The 25,748-nt window shown below is 40.9% G+C and overlaps 1 protein-coding gene across 3 annotated transcripts; it reads right to left on the reverse strand.

The window, feature by feature from the left end:
* Positions 1-7,271: 7,271 nt before the first annotated feature.
* On the reverse strand, positions 7,272-25,714 carry SUPT7L (SPT7 like, STAGA complex subunit gamma). 3 transcript variants are annotated; one of them, XM_081940143.1, is made up of 6 exons: positions 25,401-25,537; positions 20,747-20,894; positions 20,227-20,647; positions 17,116-17,440; positions 14,767-15,004; positions 7,272-8,681 (listed from the first exon to the last, which is right to left on the reverse strand). In XM_081940143.1, exons 3-6 carry the CDS (start codon positions 20,637-20,639, stop codon positions 8,416-8,418), a joined length of 1,242 nt encoding a protein of 413 aa, XP_081796269.1. In that variant the 5' UTR covers positions 20,640-20,647; positions 20,747-20,894; positions 25,401-25,537; the 3' UTR covers positions 7,272-8,415. The 3 variants fall into 3 exon arrangements, with proteins under 3 accessions (XP_081796269.1, XP_081796268.1, XP_081796267.1); XM_081940142.1 differs by lacking the exon at positions 25,401-25,537 and adding an exon at positions 25,596-25,714 and having other exon boundaries at positions 20,227-20,894; XM_081940141.1 differs by having other exon boundaries at positions 20,227-20,894.
* Between the last annotated feature and the right edge of the window lie 34 nt (positions 25,715-25,748).

A 25,748-nucleotide genomic window follows, 5' to 3' on the forward strand; every position in this document is an offset into this window, starting at 1 on the left:
TGTTTACTACCAGTTTTGTGGGCGTAGCTAAATTGGGGGGGGGTCCATGTGACTGAGTGGGCATGGCCAACTTAATGTCACTCATGCACACGCCCACTCAGTCTCATGCCCCCGACCTAGCCATGCCCATCGAACTGGTTAAAATTTCTGTTTTGCCAGCTGGGTGGCTGGCAAAGAAGCCTTGCTTTCCCCACCGCGGCTGCTTCTACCTCAGTGCTGAACGTGCCCTCCATCTACGGACTGACCGGGGTGCTGCCAGGGCAACTGAGGGAAGGAGAGGGGCCAGAGAAAAAAAGGAGGTGCATGATAGCGCAGCCTCCGCTACCAAGGACAAAAGGGAATGCCACTTTGGGTGTCCTCTTGTCTCTGCTTAACCCCCTGCCATCATTTCTTTGGCCCTTGTGACCAGGGAACACAGGGGAGGAGTGGGAAGAAAGCCCCCCCTACACACACACAAACACACCACTTGCCCTGGTGGCACCCTGGTGGAGAACAAAGTGGGCATGTTGCACTCAGAACTGCTGCTTCTTCCCAACAGCCGAGGACAGAAGAACCGGCAGCTCTGGTGCACCACACCTGCCTTGTTCTCTTTGAGAGCCGCTTTGCACCTTGTTTGCAAACCTGCCACTTGGAACTCACTGCTGCCACCACCCGCTTGCCGTTTGGAACTCCAGGCAGCAGGCAAAAGGTGGGTGAGGCTCCCCGTCAGCATTTTTTCCCGCCAATGGAAAAAGTGCTGAGGGCTCACCCCTGCCACCCCACGGGGTGGGGTGGGGCTACAATATTGGCAGCTTCAGGAGACACTGGCCAGTGGGGAAGTGGGGCTAGGCTAGCACAAATGCCTACCTGTGTGTAGGCAGGAGGAGGCAGTTCTGTGGACGCATGTTGCGAAGGCAAGGCAGGGTGAGCATCAGAGCAGGCCGGTTTGGGGGCATGGCCAGCCAGCCATCACTACTGATTCAGCAACCCATGCCCAATTGCCACTACTGGTTTGCCCGAACCAGTCCAAACCAGGAGCAACCCACCTCTGGCCTGGATGCAATGATCAGCACTTTGAAGAAATAATTGAATAACAAAGCAGAGCTGCCAGAAAGAAGCTTTTAATGACAAGGAACCAATATTAGTGACATTCATCAAGGCTTCTTGGCTAGAAAGAAAGATTGACATTCACTTGTGAGTTTATATACCCTTTCGAGTTTTGGTCTAAAACTGGTTTTTGAGGAAGTTTAATTCTGTGCTTGGTGACATTTAATCCTGTGTTTATTGATGGGATAATTTTCCCTATTCAGCTTTGTTTGGAAGGAAAGAGGTTAATCTCTGATCCTGGAAAGAAGCAGGGTTGAGAAATCTGGCTAGTTCCTGTAACTAGTTATTCTGGTAATTGATAACAAACAACATCTACTGTGTTTGCTCTTTTGCTACATTCTAGTTGCATTCTTTGTAGTTTGGCTTATCTCAAGTGTTCACACTTGAGCTTGCCTGGGGTGTAAGCTCTGGCAATGAGCTAGACAAGATTTATGTTTTAGTTTTAAAAGGATTTAAACTGTTGTGATTTAATTATTTGTATTATGTTTGAATTTTCCCCTGCCTCATGGTTTCTTTTTTTTATCTGGGGAGGGATCTTCCTTCACAGCTTTAGTGGTTCCTGGCACTGTCCTTTTGGGGTGTACTTCCAAGAGGCAGGGTGTAAGCTTGGCACTGATTTTTTTCTATTGCCTTTCTGGGAGCATGTGATCTTTGCTTAAATCTGGATGGTTTCTTTAGGATATTGTGTAAGGTGAGTGAGACTGCCTGGTATCTTTAAGTGGTGCAAATGGATCTAAGGATTGTTTCTCCTGGATGTGAAAGGTGCTTTGTCAGTTCACTGAGCACAGAAGTCTCTTGTCTATGGGGATTCTTCAATCATTCAGGTCATGGCTCCAAAAGGTGCTTTTTGCAAGAGGCAAATGGACTTTCTTGGTTTGGAGTGGGCAAGGCACATGCTTTCTCACTGATAGTAAGATTTTTTAAAAAAGGAGGTAGGGGTGCGGCTCCTCCAATTCATTTTAGTTTTCTCTCATAATAATAAGGCTTAGTAACATGGCACCAGAATGGAAGTTTATTTAGATATCTGTGGCATGTACTAATTTTATTGTGATCCTGACATGGTTGAGAAACTGAACCTGAGTCCCCTATATAATTTGTCCCTTTCTGCCCATCCACTTTCTGGAGAGCTTAAATGACTTCTCTGCTAAAGGGTTTCGCTTTATGAGAAAGACTTGGCTGCTGATAGTTATCATTACATTTTAACTATTTTAATTCCTCATGGTGCTCTAGCACTCTGCCTGATTTGCAACGCCGGCTTGCAGGTATTTCTAATGTAATGATTGGTATTTAGGACAGCTTTTTGCAAGCAAAGAAGCTTTTTGTGTTTTGGTACAGGTAATCCTTGACTTACAACAGTTCATTCAAAGTTACAATGGCACTGAAAAATGTGGCTTATGACCATTTTTCACACTTACAAGTCTTGCAGTATCCCCATGGTCACAAGAGGCCGGGCAAGGCAAAACGCCCCTCGACATGAGTGATGTTGAGTTGGCCATGCCCACCCAGTCACATGACCGCCCAGCCCTGCTTACCCAGCTGGTCATTAGGGCAGAGAACCGGTTGTTAAATTATTTGAATCCCACCAGTGGTGGAAATGTATGAAAAAACCTAAAATAGGATTGGTCAATTAAAAAGCAGATACCCCCTCCCAATCATCACTGCCCCAGATGAATTCCTCAAGTCCTTAGAAATATTAACATCCTCTCTATCCCCATTCCTTGACACACACAGACACAGACACACCGAGAGAGGGGGGGGGAAGAGAGAGAGAGAGAGGAAGAAAGGGAGGGAGGGAGAGGGAGAGGAGAGGCTTTAAACAAATATCGGAGAGTAGGTTCAGCCAGACAGATTCACTTTGGTAAGGTTGTTTGTGAGCGTGCCAGAAAGCTTTTCGATTAACTATATGTCTAAACTATGAACTGACCTAAAATAATTCCTCTAGCATAATGCACCTTCTCATCATCAATAGTAATGATAGCAATCCAGTGCTGAGTAACTATTAAAGAGACTTCATAAATATGTATACTAAGGCAGCTTTCTCACTCTATAGGGTGTTTGTCTCCATAGCAACAAATGGCACCGTTTCTAATCTTCCATTTAAGCCCCGTATTGAAAATGACTTTTTTTTGGTAATTAAAAATAGGCACACGCATGCACATACAGACAGGAAGAGACAAACCCTGTTAGGAATGCCTCTTTGTTCAAATATGTGCAATCAGCACCCCCGTGTGGCCAAAGTGAATAATTCCACCAGCTTCTAGAACTTGAGAGATGGTTAGGGTTTTTTTCTCACACATTTCTGCTTAGATAAAGCGTACAATCAAACATGCGTTTTATTCAGTTATTACAAGAAAGGTAAATAACTGTTTCCCATAATATGATTCGGAGTTACCTAGAAGTGAGATCACAGTTTCTTTTAATACAAGAAAATCGAGACTTCCTCAGAACACTGTTTCTTTTGAAACTGCCGGGCAGACAATGGCTACTAAAACAAAACATACTTTTGGGGGGTATGTTTTTGAAAATGCATGCAAATGAAACAAAAATGAAAACTTCTAGACGAGACTTTCACAATTTTTTTTATCTTAGAGGCAAGGGAGGGCTGCTGGGGGTTCGCAAGGGTTTGGGAGAACCTCTAGTTAAGATTTGGTGCAGTTCGGAGGTTGTGGCTACCCCAATCTGTCCATCGGTCCAATCTGATGGATGCCCACAAGCACACCACCTCTCCTGCTTATAGTACCCTCCTCGCTCGCTCCAGCTTGCACAGCCATCCCACACCTTCTACAGGGGCCCAAAGAGTTTGAAATAGTTGTTAAGCAGAAGGAGTGAGAGCTACTCTGCCATGAGGCATCCCACAAGTGAAGAATTGTAAGATCAATCTGTTCCCCCTTCCCCTGCTGCCATATCAAATTCAGCAAGTGATGTGACGTAGTTAACTCCTCTATCCTTTATTTTAAAATCATGTGGTTGAAAAGGAATGAAATAATGGATCGGGACAGTGAATTCCAACTGAACGTAAGGAAATATTTCCAGTTTGACACTAAAAACAATTACCTAGAAATTTAAAAAGACAAACATCTTAAAGATCATATGTCTCCATTTCTATCTTGGGTCAGGTCCTAATACAGGAACAGAAAACATAGATTAGTCCCTGGACTATCTATCTAAAGCTAGCTACCTTTCTCAGTCCTAATGATTAAATCCTTTTGTTTATATGACAGCTATAAGAATAACAAGTTTGGTTCTTAACAGAATCCCCATGACTTGTTAAGTCAGGATTGAAAATGTCACTTTTGCTTATAAATGTCAGTGAAAATTTATGGAACATTGCAAAAAATTTAAAAGCTTCCTTATGCAAAAACAATAACAACAACACCACAAAGCATACAAATGTCAGAAGAAGCACTTAGCAGGGAGGGAAGGAGATTTTATTTTATTATTATTCAAAAGCAATGCATGTATAGGTTGATGTATTTCTAACATCTATGCATAAATAGTCTTGTGGGAAAGAAAATCAATTCTACATCTCCCATTTAGCTACACTACTGAAGCAATGGAGATTTTAAATTTCTACTGTATGTAAAAATGTGAAATATTTAAGTTTTCATTTTATTTAATATTTTATTTAATATTTATTTAAATAGCCAGCTCTATTACCAAGGGCATACAAGATTGAAACCAAAAAAGCCTAACTTCACTCCAAAAATCATTTAAAAATACATACTGTCTTTTTTGGACTATAAGACGCACAGGAGTATTTTGAAGAGGTAATTTTTTTAAAAAAAAATTGCCCTTCCTGGCCCCCAGGAGCGCTCTGCAGGCCTCCCAAACCCTCTGCACACCCCTTTGTTGAAAAAAATGGGGTATGCAGAGAGCTTGAGAGGCCTGCAAAGTGCTCCTGGGGGCTGGGGAGGGCAAAAATGAGCAAAAAACAGCCCATATTTCACAAAAAACGGCCCATTGTTTGCAAAAAACAGGGTGTGCGGAGGCTTTGGGAGGCTTATAGAGTGCTCCTGGGGGGCTGAGAAGGGCAAAAATGAGCAAAAAAACCAGCTCGTTTTTGCCGTCCCCAGGCCCCAGGAGTACTTTGCAGGCCTCCCAAACCTTCTGCGTGTCCATTTTTGCGAAAACCAGGATTCGTGGGGGCGGGTTTTCGGGAAACCAAAAATGTTGTATTCAGTGTATAAGACGCACCCAGATTTTATCCCTGGTTTTGGGGAGAAAAAAGCGTATCTTATACTCCAAAAAATACGGTATATTGATCATGCACTTGGGATCCGAAGAGCCATACCATTTCAAACACTATGATCATTACAAAGCGCTCATCTAGCGAGTTCATGTACTCTTGGCCCAATTGCCTGTGGGAACATTCAGATCTTTAAACCTTATGGAAGACCCACCAAGTCAGGGCCATCTAGATCTCAGGCAGCATACCAACAGAGAAGGCATTACTTAAGATTTTTTTATCTGATAGGACACCACAGACCATGCCAAATCTGTCAGTTCTGGCAGCAGAGATAAGTGGGCCTGCATGTAACCTGGCCCTGCACCTAATATGTCTCTATGAGCAATAACCAATGCCTCGAATTGCATCTAGAAAGTCTCTGGGATCCAGTGCACCTTATGGAGCAGAGGTTTTAAATGGATGCATTGTGAAATGCTCAGAACTGCTTGTGCTTTTGAATTCTGGACCAGCTGCAGCTCAAAAAAAAATTCAAGGGCACACTCTATATAAAGCATATTACAAGAGTCCCATTAGGAGAATGATCTAGAGATTGGCACACATGTTGAACCTGTGGAACAGGTTAGGGTGAGGGTTGCAAAGCATTTGTGGTATAAGAAAACAAGGCACATCAAATTGTACTAATCCACAGCGTAGGTTTTTTTCTGGCCTTTCATACCAGCAATCAATGCTTGTAAGCCATTATTTGTGCTGTTGGTGGGGACGGCCTTTTCAGTCAAAGACTGCTTATTCCTTATTTTCAGACTCTGAGGGTCACGAGAAGAGAGAGAAGCATGGCAATAAATTGCATGTCATCAAAGTTGGTACAGGGGACATTTTCTGCTCTTCCATTTTTAGGAATTTGGGAGTTTAAACAAAATAGGGATCTTGAAATCCCAGAAGCTTGGTGGAGTTATTTTTTACTGGTTAAATTGTTTTACCATCAAATGTTCCCACTGAAGATCACCATTTTGCCTCTGTAATTTTGCAAGGTCTGGAAAGTTCTAGAAGCAGCAAAAAATGGATTTAGCCTATTGCAAGATTCTAGACAGTTGTGCATTGTTCAATGAAATAGCTCTTTACAATGAAAGTAAACAAAATTATGGCTTCATGTGTGGTCTCACAAAATGACACCAGACAGTGGTATTTCTATCTTACAGATTTAAATTACTTGAACCATCATTCCTTCCCTTACAGAAAGAACAATTGTAGTTCTATGAGTAAAGTCTAACAACAATTAAAAGAATCCTCAGCATTTCTGTAAGCTACAGCTTCAGCAATTTTTAAAGATATTTACTGTGTTTAAGACAGTATAAATCCTATCCGTCCTTCTAAAGTAGATAACAAAAATCCCAGATAAGAGTACCTGCCAGGTTATATTTCAAACCTCAGACAATTGTGAGTTTTGATACAATTCAATAAGCACTGTATTGACTGTTTATTCTTGCAGAGTTGTGAAGGAAGTAATAGATAAGAGTTTAATCCAGTCATTATCAACTTGGAAGCAGAAAGGCGGATTTATTGCAGATTAAGAGTTATAGAAACTTCCAAGAAGGTAATTTCAGCATGAAATTTTCATGACCTCCCTCATCCTATTCTTGTAATATACATTCGCCTTGTCCTTGCTTGCTCTTAAAAGTTGCTTTATAAAAAGTTCCAGAACTCAAAAAAAATCTTATAGAAATTATAAAAATATAATTTCAAAATGTATTTTAACCTAACAATTTTAAAAGTCTTTGCTTCCAGGATTTCCATTAAATATTTATTCTTTTTATTAAATGAAACCTCTTACATAACTAGGAAGCACACGTTTCAAGTCCGTTTTTAATTAAGCACTTCTTAAAATGTCAGTAGTTGAACAATAGCCTACAGAAAATATTTAAGCCTTAAAGATTAAGCTTTATCTGGTACAATTAAAAAAAAGATTCTCAAAACCCCAAATCATAGGAAATCAAGCAAAAGGTGATCTAAAAAGGGGAAATTTATTTTTTTAAAATGATGTCCAAGAATAGGTCAAAAAAATCAACAATTAAAAGCATGTATCATACAAACCCTCCACAGATCAATAAAGTATCAATCTATATTTAGCATTGCGCATCAACAGTACAAACAAAAACTTATAAAGGAGTAGTACATTATAATATAATAACTTCACTAAAAGCGGTTTTGAAAATGTCATATCTTTCAAACTTTACTCCCAGCTGCATTCAACCTAGGTTCAATTATATATTCAGAGTGCAAGTAAAAAAGAATTAAGAAATAAGTCATAGGAGATTTGTATGCAGAGCTGGATGAATGTTCTGAGTAAATTGGCCTTCTGGACTAGCATAAAGAAAATAAAATTATGCACATGTTTTTAAAAAAGTGCTTCATATAGTTCATAAAGTTTTTTTACTGCAGCAATCATAGACCAAAGCAATATATGTACTATATGACAAAATATAAAAATATTAAAAACATAAAACAACATAGAAACCATAAATACATAAAATTCACCAGTTTCTATTAGCTTTAAATATGGTGAGTTAGTTCATTAAAAGGAAAAGCAGGTATCAGCCATGATTTTGAGCAAAAACCAACAGTAATAGTAATTATATTAGAACAAAAATTCTGTATTAAAAAACCTGTTCTTCAAAGTATAAATTCATAGTCAAAAATGAAAAGTATAATATGTAACAAAAGTGAAATGGAATTTATGGATTTCCATTACGACATCATACAGTTCTTATGCCTCTTCCATAGTTTCCATTCTTCAAGTTAAAGATAGTGTCAACACTTATTAAATTATTATCATTAATTCAATTGGCACCATTGCTTAAACTACTTAAAATCCAACTGACCAGAAACTACACTGGTTTACAAGATTCCATGGGTAATCAGAATCGATCTTTTTTCACCAAAAGTCACTTACACCACTTTTTTGCCAAAACTGTCACTGTATGGTGTTTGCTCCACTGAAAGCCATCTAGATCTTCAGCTGGTGGAAAGTCTCTCAGGTAGAACAGTAATCACAACCTGCCAAATCCATCAACTCAAACATTATTTTCTTGATAACAGTCCTAATTTTTCTGAATTAGTTCACATTCTCAGAACTTCCCAGCTATAATTCACATCTTCTTCATCTTCTTTTTGCTGCGTTGGTTGAAAACTGGTGAAGAGCCCATCAAACTATCAGCGGAATGAGAACCGTAACTGCTTTCAGAACCATTTGGGCTCTGTGGCATCCCAGCTTCACTCATACCTGACATTGGCTCCTCAAATACATCACCACCTAGGACTCCGTGGTGCCCGTGAACATTGCCTTCTTCATTCTCTTGTGGTTCCATTTTTACTGGGGCCAAGTTCCAAAGAGGAGAAGTGTTCACCTCACCACCTGGCAAAAGGAGGGAGGGAAGGAGAGAGGGAGGGAGAGAGAGAGAGGGAGAAATGGAGGGAAGGAGGAAGGAAATGCTTTCTCATCAATCAGTAAAAGATGCAAAACTGAAAACTGAGGGAGCTTGCACTTGGGCACAAAGTGGAGGACACTCGTACACCAAGCTCCATTTGCACAAATAGTGTTTCACATATGGGTGCAAGCGCCCTCTGCTTGCACAAGTGGAGCTTTGCGTGCATGTACTTGCCCATTTTTCCCACGGCCTGGTTTGGAACAGTCTATGGCCCAGTAGTGGGCCATGGCCCGGGGGTTGGGGACCTCTAGTTTAGACATCCCTGGTTAAATTAAAGTTTTCAATGCATTTCTAAGAAAACAGAAGATAACATTATTTCTGCATCATACAGTGTAGACTATAACGTCTTTCCGCATATTTGCATGCATGCTTGAATGCGTATTTGAACGCTTAAGACTGAAAGTACAAATACTTCTGATCATTTTTCACACTTACAACCATTGCAGCCTTCCCATGGTCACTTGATCAAAATTTGGGCACTAACTTGAAATTTGTTACTAACTAAACAACTGCAGTGATTCCCTTAACGGTTATGGCAAGAAAGGTCTTAAAATAGGGTGAAACTCATTTAAGAACTCTTCTTAGGAACAGGACTCAGTGCTGTATGCAGCACCTATTTTAACATCTTTGTAAAGTAATTTTAATATCTGTAGCACCCTCAATTCGATCTGAGGCCCTGCTGAACCATGGTTTATTTTTACTCTAGGGTAGACCTGATTTTATTGCGGGAGTCCCCCCTCTCGCAAATATGGCCCTCTGCCCTTTCAAGGGCCCACCTTGATGACGGATGTATTAATCCAGAGAGGTGGAAGAAGAGGAGGCTCCGGGGGTTTTTGTGTAAATGTTTTTTAAAGGTTTTAAAGGGATCCAGGGCGGGGGGTGGGTCTAGCCAGACCAGGAATAGGAGTAGAGCCAGACGAACAGGTGGGGCTGAGGAGGAAGGGAGCGGAGCGGGGGAGGGGAGTCAGTATAACGTTCCTTTAGAGGGTTCCTATATTCCAACGGTCGCAGGAAGGGGTAGATGCGAGGACAGAAGAAGATCCTGCAGTCAGTTGGGAGACCAGGGGCGTTGGTTACGCCCGGTCGTTTGTACCAACCCCCGCATCCTAGGTGGTCAGGGTTTACAGAGCCGTGGCATGAGACTGATGTTATGTAACGGAAGGTCCGTTGTTAATAAGGCCCCCCTCATCCATGATCTGGTTTCTGAGGGGGGCCACGAGGGGGGGGTGCCCCTCGTGGAAATGTGCCCATCAGGATACCGTGTATTCCATCAGCCTCGTGCCCGGGGTAGGGGTGGTGGGGTAGCGGTCATTATACGGGAAGCCTTGACACCGAGAGAATTCATCGTACCTCAGATATCCGGATGTGAGACTCTAGGTGTGAGATGGGGCCCAGGGAGTCAGTTGGGCCTGCTGATTGCATACTTGGCTCCTCGCTATGCTTCAGCGGCCCTGCCTGAGCTCCTCGAGGTGATTGCGGAGGTGGCAGTTGAGACCCCTAGACTATTAGTCATGGGGGACTTCAACTTGCCATCGACGGGTGAATCATCCGAGGTTGCTCAGGAGTTCATGGCTTCCATGACAGCCTTGGACCTGACCCAAATAATTCAGGGCCCCACACACAAGGGAGGACACATGCTGGACCTTGTTTTTATCTCTGGTCGATGGAAGAGTGATCTGGGAATAGGGGATCAGGTGATCACTCCCCTGTCATGGTCAGATCACTCGCTTCTCCGGCTGGACTTCCCTGACACCACCCCCCATCGCGGGGAGGCGGAACCAGAGGATCTTAGATGGTTCCGCCCCAGGCGACTGATGGAACCAGATAGGTTCCAGACGGAGCTTGGGTCACCTCCTGTTGCCCTGACCCGCTCCCGGACGGAGGACCTGGTGGCTGCATGGAACAGTGCGGCGGCCGGGGCCTTAGACCGGGTAGCGCCCTTGCGGCCTCTCCGGTGGCAGCGAACCACCCTGGCCCCTTGGTTTTCCGAGGAGCTGAGGGTGATGAAGCACCACAAGAGACGCCTAGAGAGCAGATGGAGATCCTCTCGTGCCGAATCTGACCGAACACAGGTAAGAGCCCATTTACGGACCTACCTTGTGGCACTAAGGGTGGCTAAACGTCGATATTATGCCACCCTTATTGCGTCTGCAGAAAACCGCCCTGCCGCCCTGTTTCGGGTGACCCACTCCCTCCTATCACAGAGGTCGCGGGGAGCCCCTTTACAGGGGAGGGCAGAGGAATTTGGGGAATATCTGCAGGACAAAATCGCTCAGATCCGGAGCGAATGGGTCCCCTTCAGTGATCGTGAGGAGACACCGGAGGCGAGTCTTGAGGTACCTATCTGGGAGGAGTTTGACTCTGTTGCCGCTGAGGCAGGCTACGCGGGCGACTGCGGGCCACCACATGTTTATTGGACCCGTGTCCCTCCTGGCTTGTACTGGCAACCTGGGAGGTTACACGTGACTGGCTCCTGGGCCTGGTGAACGCCTCGCTGGAGGAGGGGTTCCTGCCAGCCGCCTTGAAAGAGGCGGTGGTGAGGCCCCTACTTAAGAGGCCTTCCCTAGACCCAGTTGAGTTAGCCAATTATCGTCCTGTCTCCAACCTTCCCTTCTTAGCGAAGGTTGTCGAGAGTGTGGTGGCGCAGCAGTTCCCTCGACACCTGGAGGAAATTACTTATCTAGACCCGCGCCAGTCCGGTTTCCGACCGGGCCACAGCACAGAGACGGCTTTGGTCGCGTTGGTGGATGATCTCTGGAGGGCGAAAGATGGGGGCTGTTCCTCCATCTTAGTCCTGTTAGACCTCTCAGCGGCTTTCGATACCATCGACCATGGTATCCTGTTGCGTCGGCTGGAGGGGATGGGGGTGAGGGGCACCGTTTTGCGGTGGTTCTCCTCCTTCCTCTCCGGTCGGACGCAATGTGTGTTGGCGGGAGAGCAGAGATCGACCCTGAGGCCGCTCACGTGTGGAGTGCCACAGGGGTCGGTCCTCTCCCCTCTCCTGTTCAACACATACATGAAACCGCTGGGTGAGATCATTCGAGGATTCGGGGTTGAGTGCCATCTGTATGCAGATGACACTCAGTTATATATTTCTACCCCAAACCACCCCAACGAAGCCGTCGAGGTGATGTCCCGGTGTCTGGAAGCCGTGCGGGTCTGGATGGGCGACAATAGACTCAGACTCAACCCTTCCAAGACGGAGTGGCTGTGGCTACCGGCGCCCCGCTTTAGCCAATGTGTTCCATCTCTGGCCATTGGGGGGGTACAACTGCCCCCGGTGGATAGGGTACGCAATTTGGGCGTCCTCCTAGATTCCCGGCTGTCGCTAGATGATCATGTGACGGCCGTGGCTAGGGGGGCGTTCCATCAGGTTCGCCTGATGCGCCAATTGCGTCCCTTACTGGAGCGGGACGCCCTTTGCACAGTCACTCATGCCCTAGTGACTTCTCGCCTTGATTACTGTAACGCTCTCTACATGGGGCTCCCCTTGAGATGCACCCGAAGGCTCCAGCTGGTCCAGAATGCAGCCGCGCGGGTTATTATGGGGAGTACTAAGTACTCCCATGTAACACCTCTCCTGCGCGAGCTGCACTGGCTACCTGTGGCCTTTCGGGTGCGTTTCAAGGTGTTGATCATCATCTTCAAAGCGCTCCATGGCTCGGGACCTAGTTATTTGCGGGATCGCATTCTACCCCATACATCCCTGCGACCAATCCGCTCCCACAGAGAGGGCCTCCTCCGGGTACCATCCGCTAAACAATGCGGGCGGGCGGTGCCTAGGAGTAGGGCCTTCTCTGTGATGGGCCCAACCCTCTGGAACGACCTCCCCCCCGATATTAGAACCACCTCTGATCTCCGCTCCTTCCGCAAGAAACTCAAGACCCACCTGTTTCGAGTAGCAGGTCTGGCCTAATTACAACCATAATCGTAACTGTATTTAACATCTATTCAAACCTTCCTGGATGGCTTTTTAAATTTTATATTGGGGTTTTAACGGGTTTTAAAATTGTTCTTAATATTTAAATTGGTTTTGGGATTTTATAACAGACCGTGTGTGTGAGTTGTTTATGTTCCATGTCTTATGTCTTATGTCATTTTTATTGTTTTGATTATGAATGGTCTGTACACCGCCCCGAGTCCCTACGGTGAGAGGGGGCGGTCTATAAATTAAATAAACTAAACTAAACTAAACTAAATTTTGGGCTCAATTGTGATTTTAAGTCAAGGACTGTCTATAAATCATATTACAGCTTAGTTTCTGTGTTAAGGCAGCCTAAGCAGTTATTTTAAAGTGTGTTGTTTATAAGTACAAGAAATGGACAGATGGCAAATATTCTGAGCCAGCAAGCATTAAAAACCAAATCACAACTCCTTAGGGCTTAAAAAATTATAAAGACATAGCATTTGTTAACATCCAATTTCCAAGCTAACTTTATCTAACACTAGAAATTTAATTCAGCTAGAAGCGAATTTAACATTTTAAGGGCCAGTTCACAAAAGATATCATTAGCAATTTCCTTCAGTTGAGCTGTAGGGCTGTTTTTCCTAGCTGTTTTAATTAGAAAAGCGATTATTGACTTTGTCCTCTAACCTTGCCTTTACTTTCCAAAAATAAATAACATTTCAAGGCTTAATACACAAGCTAGTGTGACAAGTGATAAAACTGCTACATTGATATCCTAGTATCTCCTTTCTACCAGCACAATATAGTCACAACCTTCAGCTAGAACTGGAGAACCCAGAGTTATCAAAGTCCCAAAATGTACCAAAATGCCCATGGACATCTCATTTTTTAATATAATACAAAAGTATGTCAATTTCAGTTTTACTCAAAAAATTAAAAGCTGAAATGCCAGAGAGCAAAGCACAACTATATTTTTTCAAAATGCATCTAGGCTTCATATTGGACCCATGAACTTTCTTAAAAGATAAAATTAAGGAGTGTCTGCAGCCTGGACCTTTGAAGTTTCGCCATTTGTTCATGCCAAGAGCAAAAATAAGATGGAAGAGGATAATCTGGCTAGATGGCCCAGTAGAGATGGCAATAGGAAGCAGAAGACAACCGATAGTCTTTATAACTAGTGGTGTTACTATAGCAGCCATTTTGTGAAAGTACCCCCAAAACTTCAGGCTTTGAATTTGGATATCATTCTGATAGATCCGCGATGGCGAACCTATGGCGGAGCCCTATTTGGTGGCACACCAGGTGTCAGCTCCAGCTGATTTTTCACATTTACGGAGGGGCAGGGGAGGCCATTTTCCCCCTCTCCAGGCTTCAGGAAAGCCTCCAGAGGCTGCGGAGGGTGAAAAACAGCCCCAATGAGGAAACCGGAAGTTCGGAAAAGATACATTTCCGGCTTCTGGAGGGCCTCCGGGGGGGGGGGGGCGAAGAGGCTGTTTTCGCCTCCCCAGGCTTCAGGAAAGCCTTCAGAGTCTGGGGAGGGGTTACACATGCATGCTCATCGGGGTTGTGCGCACATGCGCAGATGGGTGGGGAGCTTGAGTGGGCACGCAGCGCGCAATTTTGGCACGCCGTAAGAAAAAGGTTTGCCATCGCTGTGATAGATGATCCCAACTTAAACAAATAAAGTATATTTTTGTAATAAAAATTAACCCTATTTCCATACACTGGAAATACTCATCCATAAAGTAACAGAGCTGTCGGGTCTTCTCCACCGCAGCCCACCCACTCCTCTAGAATAGCATCTTCTTTGATATTAAACTGGCACAAACCTGTTGTGGTTTAACAAATCTACTAAAACATGGCTGTTTCACAAGGCCTTTGAGAATGATGACTGAGCCCCTCCTATGGTAAAAGGTTATTCAGTTTTGTATAGAATTGCAGATTTTTGTTCCTTAATACGTTATGATAGGTGAGGAATTTTTCCCATTGTGTTTATTGTTTTCCTCTTTTTACTATAAATTAGGAGCATAGAGTGCTTAGAAATAGTTGTGATTGATGCAAGGTATAATTCTGCGAAAAATAAATAAAAATAAAATAATATGTACCAGAAGTTTGCGGAGAGGCCTCGGTTTCCATGTTGGATGAAAAGCGTTCACTCTGAGCTCCAAGGACTCCAACAGGCAAGGACTGGTCTCCAGATGCAAGATCCCCCTCCAGCTCCTCACTCATAGGAAATGTGATGTCACTAACAGGTTCTTCCTTGATTTTCAAAGGTTTCAAATCTTCTGCTGCCTTCTCAGGGTTTACAAGCTTTTCATACTCCTCGGAGAGTTGCTTGCTAACCTGGAGTAAGACAGAACAACCTGATTGCAATCAATTGTTAGATACACGAAGTATAACACAGCTACTGCCTCTGTGACAAATTAACCCTCATGAAGATGTCATTTTCATGACCAAGCCTCTAACTTTTTTTCTGTCTGACTTGCTTGGATCTTATAAACAGAGCAGCAGAGGCTTCATCCACCAGCACACTAAGCCGTAACATTGCTTCTTTCTCTGAGGCTATATATATTCATGGGAATATGGCCCTTGTGATTTATATGCCATGGTTCATGACCAGCCAATTCGAGTTTATCCATTCTTGATTAAGAAAACCAGGTTTAGCACAGCGAACAAACCACATCATTTGTGTCTTGATGCAATTAATCCCTGGCTCCTGGATTGCACAAATGCACAGTTCGGATAGATGTGATATACATTTCACCTTTTCACTGAATTCACTGTCAGAACAAACTACATAAGATGGATAATTATTTTTCAAATGTATTTTTTCCAAAAAGTAACTAAATACAGTCCCAAGAGCTAACCTCACGAAAAATATTTTTATTCTACTGAATTATGCATGTATAATTTACTTTTTAAAAGCCTTCTGATTCCAAAGAAGACAACAAAAGTCCCCAAAATTGAGCTTTGCTTTTCCATTGATGTCACAATGCCATTGCCATACAATTGCCAGCCTTTAAGGGCAAACAATTCATTTTTAAAAGTGCATATCCTGGCTTTGAAAAGGTTGCCTTACTTGGCTGATGATTTTGTTTCTTTTGTAACATTCAGACAGTATGTTACAATTCCATTATTGGAATCATATTTGAGATTCAAGTCAGATGCTTTTGATTTGATCTGATGTTACCTAAGCAGCATCGGGGGCAGGGGGGGGGGGTTGTCTTCAAAATGGTTCTTTTTTTCTCCTCAATTCCAAACACGTATAAATATGATCCCAAAACAGAAATCACAAGTCTTGGGATGGTTAAGTCATCAGGCATCTACATTTTACCTTTATAATGGAGATTCTTGCAGAGAGGAGCAAATAATTCAGGAAAGAACACAGATGCAATAGTTCATAATCAGTCCTTTGATTATAAATGACTTATAAGGTGCAGACTGAACTTATACATTAAAATATGTATATAGTCTCCCATCTTATACCAAACTCTGGCCAACTCACTTCTTTCATGTAGTGACTTGATTTAGCAATCTAGAAAATAAATGCTAAATAATAGGAAATTCTGAAAGCTGACCTGTTTCCGCCTCTAACAAAAATCCCAATTTGAAATGAGTAGTGAAAAAAAGCCCCATAAAGGCACCAAATACTTATGCTTGTCCTAAGAAATGCATCATTTTAAGTTTGCAATAAGTTGTCTTGGGTAATATCAAAGAATTTCAATGTCTGTACCAGGGCTGTTTTGGGAGAACCAATTCTCAACTTCATGCTAGCCCACTACATTTTAGTTAGAAAATATGGGGTTCTTCAAATTTAACAGACCTGTTTACATTCATTGTCACTCCCCACCAGAACCCAGAATAAGCTTGGGGCAGTCACTCTCTCTGAGTCCCAGGAAGGAGGCCAGGGTTAAGCCACTTCTGAAAAATCTTGCCAAGAAAACGGTCAAAAACTGACTTGAAGGCACAAAAACAACTATTCTGGAAAACATTGTTATTACTTCGTGTTATAGCTGAATCATTCCCTAATCAAGTCAAAATTGGAAGTGCATAACTTAATCTTCAGGAATAGAAAATGTCTGCTCTAAGAACTGCTGTCAGAAGTGGCACAATGAGCACATGGTTCTATTCCTTCTTCAAGATTGTTTCTAGACAGTAGCATAAGGATATATGCTTAGCCCCAGAACAACATAGAAATCCATATCTCATGTTTATCAATATCTACATCAAGCCACTTGAGGAAGATGGACTGTGGGAGCAAGGGGACAATGGTATGCAAACTCTCTTTTCCCATTCCATATATAACGGATAAGGCACTTTAGTTATCTAAACAGTATGTAGGAGTATACTATAAAAGAGTCAAATAAAATTCAAGTGAACAAGATGAGGTGTTATTGCTGAGATATTCAAAGACGTTTACTCTGATGAGTATCAGTTCACTTGTCTTTCCTCACCTGTAGCACATAGCTATGATAGTCTTTAATTCGATGCTGCCAAAACCTCTGCAGAGAGAGCACACTGCCAATGCCCACTTCATGGAAGACCTGTTCCATAACATCTGGGAAAGGGGTCTGTCCAAGCCGAGCTTCTCTATCCACAGCACAACGCAGAAGTTTGGCGAACTTCAAGCAGTATTCATGAGCGATATCTGTCAGAGTCTCCAGAACACTTTCGTGGGCACATTCGAAGCCAGCATGAGCTAAAATGGTAGCTATAGATTGATAAAGAAGCTGGCGGCAAGAGGTCCAACTCAACTCTATTACTGGCTCTCCTTTGCCTCTAAAATCAGATAATTATTTATTTATTTATTGGATTTAGATTGCCGCCTATTCGCCCATGGCGACTCAAGGCGGTTTACAGAATATAAAACATTTAAACATTTATACAAAATATAAACATTTAAAACAATAAAACTAATAAAAAGAATCAAATAAATTAATATAGAATAATATAATAAAGTCACACCCCCCCCACCCACTCCGCCCTGGTGACAGCAGATCACACGAGCCATTTAATGGGCTCCATCCCGCTCTGGGTTCCCCAGGCCGGCTGGCAGAACTAGGTTCTCAGTGCCTTCCAGGAGAGTATTAGAGTGGAGGGGGTCGTTCTAATCTCTGGGGGAATGATGTTCCAGAGAGAGGGAGCCACCACGGAGAAGGCCCTTCTTCTGGATCCCACCAGGTATATCTCCCTCAAGGATGGATAATGTACAATAAGAATGAAAATGAAAGACAGGAATCATGCTGATGTGTTCAGAACAATTATTTGAAGCATGTTAACTTGGAATACCTAGCTATATACACAAAAAATATCTCTGACTTCATAATTATACTTTTTGAAATAAAAATATACAATAAAAAGAATGCCGTTGCAAAAAAAAGAATCAGAGTTAACAGTATTTATTTTAAAACAGCTTATGTAACTTTTTAGATTTTAGCTCAAAGCAGCATATTCATATTAATTTCAAAATATGAATTATCCGTGCTATAAGAGCCAATATGGCTAAAGTTAAATAATGAATATTTGTAGTATTTACTCCAAGTTTACTTCTTCAATATGTCAAAACTATTAGATTAAGATTCCCTAAAATTGACATTCATGAGAATAACTACAGAACCTTATAAAGAATCTCCATTCTATTAAAGACTAAGATCTTGTAGTTTTTACAAATCATATTCTGGAAAATAAAATCAGCTTCTGTTTAACCTTAACTATAGATCAAGCAAACAGTAAGAAAAACTTCAATTCTGTTTATATTTTTAAATTTTTTGACAATCTAATAACATACAGAGAAGTGACAAATCTATTTTTTTCTATTCAGATTCCCAAAACCTGATTAACCAAACTACAATATGGAATTATAATAGTAAAATACAAAGTTGCAACATAAATCCATCAAGCTCAATATAGCATAAATCTGCCTTGCTTAATTTAGTGTCTCCCATAGGTATTGGACAGAGCATCCTTCATCCTTGGTTAGTATCCTCCAAGACATCTGGAAGGCATCAGATTCAAGCAAATTGAGGAATATCTCTTGAGATTTAAATGGGATTTTTTTTCAATCCTACCAAACCTGCACTTGATGCCTTTTCTGTGTAACTCATGTTCTATTAAGTTGGTATTCATCATGCTGCAGACAGCTCTGAACAGTAGAATATTAGCAACTCCCTATTCTTTTCTGACTGAGAGATTATATACTTCCAAAACAACCACACATCTGATAAGCTAAATAAACCAAACATGGCTTAGTATTAGTGACATTTCAGACATTACAAAATGGGTCATTTTTTTTCATCACTATCCATTAAACATTCTCAGAGGAAATGATATGAAAGCATATCACAAAGCAACTTTAAGTAGGCGATTATTCCCCATTTAATAAGTGCATGAGGATGAAGGAATTTGGGCTGATTTGACAGGTGCAGAAAAAGCTGAGGTCCATTCAAATAAAATCATAGGCTGAACCTATTGGCCACTTCCAAGATAAATGATAGTTTGAAAACAGGTCCAGGAAAGCAAAGATGGCTTTCTTACAATTGCTTCTATTTTATAAAACATTACACCTGCTGGGTTGTATTTTCGAGGCACTGAAGTGTAACAAAAATCAATTTCCTGTACAAAATTCCTTCCAGATAAAACAAAGAATGATGCTAGTAAATTATAAAAAAGATTGCCTAGCATTCAGTATTCAAAAATAGAAAAGCTTGTTCTCTACCTTTTCTGATTTTGATCTAGCAGCACCAATTCCTTTCCTAATTACCTTTTGCTTTTGCTTTGAAATTTGCAGCAGGTGCCACCCTTAAATATTGCCATCAGTGACAGCCAGGCATTTTTCACTAGTTCCAATACAGTATTCTGAGACTCTAGCAGTCTCAGAATACATATACAATTTGCTGTGCCAGTTCAAAAAAATAAAGAGGCAATAGTTCATTGGCAGATTGCTACAGAATATGGGACAGAATAAAACAACACATGATATGATTAATCCATTACAGCCTAAGACCCCAGGATATTAAACAGAAATTGGATTCTGGGCAGAGATTTGAAATGGTGAGGTATCCCAAACCTGCCATGCTTAGTTCTTGATATTCCATCTTATAAAGGTTAGTAATTTCTGAATGACTGCCAAAGATTATAATCATATGAAATAGGGGTGTCAAACTGGCAGCCCACAAGTCGGATGCGTCACATGCAAGCCACACCCACCCAAACTCCACAAATGGGAAAAATGCTATGAAACATCACATGATGGCAATGTGATGTGGAAAGTTTGACACTTGTAATATAAAAGGTAAATATGGTCTTTTGAGTGATTTCAAAAATAGACTATATCCATACAGCAAAAGCCTCTCACACCTATAATGAACAAATAGGTCAATTCTGCATCTTTGTAGATTTACTTAAGGGACCAGAATCCAACAGCGGATCATTTCACAAGAAAAGACTTGTTTAAAATTAAGATAATGGAAATGGAAGAGGAAATGGTATTGGGCACAGTGGAATGTAAACTTCAGATTTGTACAGCCTAATCCAATGGTCACCATACCAAAGATCTCACAACATACCTGTAAAAGTCACTTTCTGGATCACTGTGCCTCAACTGGAATGGCATCTTGGGTGTTTTACTATCCAAAGTAAGCAAGTCATCAGGGAGAGGTGGAGACCCAGGACAAGTTGGCAAAGACTCACTTCCTTCCATCTTGATACCCTCCAGTTGCTGTTGGTTCTGAGCCTGGGCCGTGGCAATGAGACTACGCAACCTCCTGTTATGTTGGATTAGCTGGACCGTATGAATGGTGAGGCTACAGGGCTCTGAAGGACTATCAAGCGTGGCTGTGGGCTTAGACTTGTTAGCTGAAGGTTGATGCAATGGAGGATCCTGAACCTCTACAGTGCGGAACTCCCGCTGAAGCAAATCAAAAGAGCTGCGGTTGGTCTGACTGGAGGAAACAGGGATCTCACCCCAATAGCGGAGCATCTTTTTCACTGGTTGATCAAATAGAATATATTCAGATAATATTTCAGATAACAAAGTAATTGTCTTTTGAAGAAGACTGACTCTGTAGTATCCTTGTGAAAAGTTACCTTTTTTTGATTTGGCAAATTGTGAGGAGCAGGTAATCTAAAAATGTACTATTGTGTTCTCATTGCAGCTGAAGGGTTCATTGAGTAATACAGTCAATTTAAATTAACTTAGCAACATCTTCTTTAAGAAGTAACTTTCATAGTAACCCTAGAGGGGAATAAAAAAAAGAAATTGGCAAAAAAAGTTATAGTTTCTGTCTCACAAAAATCCATGAGTTTATATTAAACCTAGAGACAAAACAAAGTAACTGTTGTCTTTTATATTTTTGAAGGAATTATTGCCGTAGGGGTTTTTATCTGAGTAATCTGGTGCAAAAGATAAAGAAACATCTCACTACTATATTTAGCAAGGGGGGGAGGGAAATTTTGTTCTTAAATGTTGTTGTTGAAGATTTCAAGATGATCCAATTCTAATTCTAATACAAGAGGTGATAAAAATATAAACACAGAAAAAAAGTTATATGTCATAATACATTTGTCCACTTTGTCAATCCTAATCCTGGAGATTGCCCTTTATGTCTATCCTACAAATGCAAACATGTAGCATATGTGCCTGTACCTATATTTGTGTCTGTATGTATACTTGAAAGAAGCCATGCCCCAAAATTATATAATGTAATTACAAATTATATTAATTGCTGATTAAAATTAATGTATTTTCTTTATAAAATTAATTCATGCAGCTTTTTATATAACTACTTTTTCTCACATAGAAAATCCAGTTATGCAAATACTCATGCAAGAAAGAGAGAGAGAGAAAGAGAGAAAGAGAGAAACACAATCTCCCTCCTTCCAGCAAAAACAGCAACAAAGAAGAAATGAAACAGATGGAAACTGGGCAAAGTTAAAGGGCAACTGTATTGCAAGGAGAAAAACTAATTTACCAGAAAAGTAAAGAGAGAGAAGCTTTATTCAGATATTACAAAAGAATGATATTCACTAGGCAAAACGCCTTCCAAGCAACAACTAATCTTCAAAGTTATCACACTTTTTAACAAACATTCCAACAGAAATGTGTCCCTTTGGCATTCATAGAATATCTTCTATTCTTAGAAAATGGATGAAGAGACTCCAAGATTGCAAATGTACCCATAAACATAACAGCAGGGAGTGGAAAGATCAGAGGAAAAAGCATTGTGAAATCTTAAATGGAATGAAGATGGTGCTATTAGGAATAATTGCCACATAGGAAAATGGTTTTCCCCATGTCATTACTTTGAAGGAGGTGGGTATTTTCTTACCTTTTCTAAGAAAATTAACAAAATTAAATATAAAGTTGTTTTTAATCTCATTTTTCATAGTGCAAAGATAAATCTGAAATATTTTGCATAAATAATATGAAGGCAGGAATCAATGGTGAAAACCCTGATGATTGGAAAAATCAAACGTAGCCTAAAAAAGACTGACAGAAAACCAGGTAACTATATACTATGACTAATTATAAAAGCAAGAGCTTATAAGAATGTAAAGAAGGAGCTATCAATAGACAATCTAAGCAAACTGATATCTTAATCTCAAAGATTCACAAGTGAACTACCGAACAATGTTACTAATTTTAGATCCCAAGCCATAAGTTATTTATTTATTCCATTGTTAAATGTTTAATTTGAAATGTGCTTTATTATTTATTATGCTAATCTTCATGTTTCCAATTTTGTTGTATTTATTTTGTACAATGACAATGACAAAGACAAAAAATATATAATGTTCGTAGATTTTCACGGGTGTAGGTATGCTGGTCTTGTTGTATTCGGGTCATTTCCCATGGAAGATTGAGGTTGTCTTGGCAACGTTTCAGCGAGGTCTCACTCGCTATCTTCAGGTTGGGTTTTGGGCTTAAAGTGTGGTCAAAGCTGCTGTCTTTCTATAAATCTTGGTGGGGGGGTGGGGTGGAGTGCTGGCTTTGTTTCAGTAAGTGGAATGATTGGTTGTGTGGTTGTATCATGATTGGTAGATTGGTGCTGATTGGTGCTGGCTGTGTGTCCGTTGTTGTTTCGTGTTGTAATGGCCTGGGTAGTGGGTGGGGCTCATTTGTTGACCAGGGCTGGTTTCCAGATGTATGTATGTATATATGTATGTATTTGTGTTACAACCCCTGGTATGCCCAAATATGGAATATTTGGTTTGTAACACAAATACACACCTATTTCCCTGGCTCAGCTGATAAGGAGAGCCTGTGGCTTAGTCGCTAATACATCTGCCTAATATGTAATACAGCCCAGGTTCGAATCCAAGTAAGGGTATGGCTAGCTGATGAGAGCTAAATAGCTTGAAATAGATCTATACTAGTCTCCCTTTATTTATTTATCAGCACAAATACAACACAAATATAAAAAGGCAACATTAAAAATATGGTTTTCTGCCTGGATGGTCTCCTGCAGTGAGCCGATAGACAGAAAGGGGGAGTAGCGAGTTCCCTCCCATATTTGGGCATACCAGGGGTTGTAACACACATACATACATACATACATACATACATACATACATACATATGATTGTTCCCAAACAGCATACTTTAGTAGCAGGACATGGAAGCAGAAAATATTTCTAAGAGAACTAAGTCCTGTAGATTAGATTTGAGTAGAAAGTTAGCTCTCAACATTAACCAAAGCAAATAAGCTCAAAATTAACACCTATCAGATGTTTAAAGAGCACATGAATCAGTCTCTGTTTTTTCCATAATTATTATGTAACTACCAGTAGCTTGTAGTCTCTATTCATGGATCTTCTTGCTGCAGAATCATCTTTAACTTTTGTAAGATGAAGGAATAACAGTGAAAGAAAGTGAATCTTGTATAACAATCCTTACTTTCCCTTTTTTATGCAAATCATTTATTTTTTATTTATTTGTATCCTATCTTTATTAGTTCTACAAACAAGGTGGCAAACATATCCAACACATCTTCATCCTCCTATTTTCTCCACAATAACTACCTTATGTAGTGGATTGAGCTGAGAGTGAATGATTGGCCCAATGTCACCCAGCTAGCTTTCATACCAAAGGTAGGACTGGAACACATGATTTTCTGATTTCTAGCCTGGTGCCTTAATTACTAGATCAAATTGGCAACTTTAGGATTTATAATTTATAATCCTAAGAATGCTAGAGGAATTTCAAAAAGCCAAGCAGAAGCCTTTGTTTGTCCTGCAGTGCTATTCTTAATTGAACAGGATACAATTCTGAGGAATGAATTATAAGCTTTAGAATGAAGAAAACGGAACATCTCTAGCTTTCTAGATTAGGTTTATTCATGAAGTAAAGGTCTGTATAAGGATTTTTTAAGTGTTTGTATAGGGATAGGACTTTTTTGGTGCCAATCAAGCAAATGCTGCTATATAACAAATATCAATTGCTCAGGTAGTAGTAGAAGACAATGTTATAACATACTATTTCTGTACTACTGCCAAGAAAATTGCATGGATATCTCCATGAAGCCACCAGCTAAATTGGAAATAGACTTGACCTTTTAATACAGACCTACAACAAAATCTTTCACGTTTATTTTGAACTTATTCACATTGTCATTTATATTAGAACAGCAAGAGAAGGCAATCCTCGAATTACAACCACAATTTGGATCAGTCTTTCTGTTGCTAAGCATTGTGGTTAATAAAGTAAGTTGTGACCAATTTTATAATCTTTTTTGCCATGGTTGTTAAGGAATCACTGCAGTTATTAAGTGACAAAAGCTGGTTGGGAAGATCACAAATGGTGATCACGACTCCAGGATGCTGCAATCATCCTAAATACATGCTGATTGCCAAGCACCCAAAAATTGATCACATGATCCAAAGAATGCTATGAAGACGTACAAGTAAGGCTTGGTAAATCTTTTTTTTCCAGTGTCATTGTAACGTCGAACAATTGCTAAATGAATGGTTGTTAAGTCAAGAACTATCTGTAATATAAATCTATTTCTAACAAGTAAAGTATTGGTGCTTAAGATATATAGTCAAATAGTTATTCTGCATATTTTTATTACATGAGATCTATACTCCTTAAATGTTTTTATATTTCATGTTTTTATCCTTTTAACCGTACACCATCCAGAGTCAAAAGTGAGATGGGCAGTATCATATAGGTTCCAGGTCCTGTAGACAAAACAACTTATCAACAGTGAACATATTTTGTTCTTCTTGTTGTTCACATTTATGACTGGGTTCTAAGCATATGATTGTTTTTAGCCTTGATTAACTCTATTGTAGATGAAAGCATTTCTATTCCAGACAGCTCTAGCTCTTAAAGTTGCCTAAGATCCATTACCAAAGCAATGAGAAGTAGAACACTGTATAGGTCCAAACAATGGAGGAAGAATGAAGAAATTTTAATTGGCATAATCTAAGAGAGAGGGTAAATCAAAAGCAAAATCAGAAGTTTCTGTTACTATAGGCAAACTTAATAAAAGTAGTCTTAGTCTCAATATGAATGTCTTGGTCTGATCTTAGATCAAGTTGATCTTGGGCTCATTTTAGGGCTGACATGCTACAGGGGGATTTGACTAAAATGCTATCCACACTCCTGTGGAAGTAAAGGCCACTGAGCACCATAGGACTGAATACGTGCGGTCAAATTTATAATGCAGAACTAGTTTTGCCTACAACCTGGTGCCCTTTAGCAGCCATGGTTTCTGTAAATGTCAATATCAGCACATACCCGATGGGCGCATCGGATTGGAGAAAAGTTGGTGCACAGCGGCCTCATATCCAAATTCTCCCCGTTTCCTTTGTTGAGTCACCACAGGGAGGGTTGTAGATCCATTGAATGCGATTGCATGGGTTTGAGATTTCAACGCATCTCCCCGGCATCCCAACTTAATGGTAGCAACAATGTGTCCTCGCGCGGCCTTACCGTCCCAAAGACTTTCAGTACCGCAACGCTCGACCAAACCGGATTCAGGAAGTCCCCACCCACAGGAATCCCCCCCCCCCCAAGGCCTAGCTTGGTGATACTTTTTGGGGGGGTGAGGGATACCAAATACCGTCCAGCGTTTGGCCCTGAAAA

This window comes from Natrix helvetica, assembly GCF_964273705.1.
Source record: "Natrix helvetica genome assembly, chromosome: 2".
NCBI classification, from domain to species: Eukaryota; Metazoa; Chordata; class Lepidosauria; order Squamata; family Natricidae; genus Natrix; species Natrix helvetica.

Excerpts from the sequence above, each read along its gene's own strand:
- SUPT7L (XM_081940142.1), bottom strand. The coding sequence starts at position 20,639 with ATGCTCCGCTATTGGGGTGAGATCCCTGTTTCCTCCAGTCAGACCAAC. Across the intron at positions 15,005-17,115 it reads ATCATAGCTATGTGCTACAG|GTTAGCAAGCAACTCTCCGA; the intron begins GTGAGGAAAGAC and ends GTCTTACTCCAG. Across the intron at positions 8,682-14,766 it reads GGCCTCTCCGCAAACTTCTG|GTGGTGAGGTGAACACTTCT; the intron begins GTACATATTATT and ends TCCTTTTGCCAG.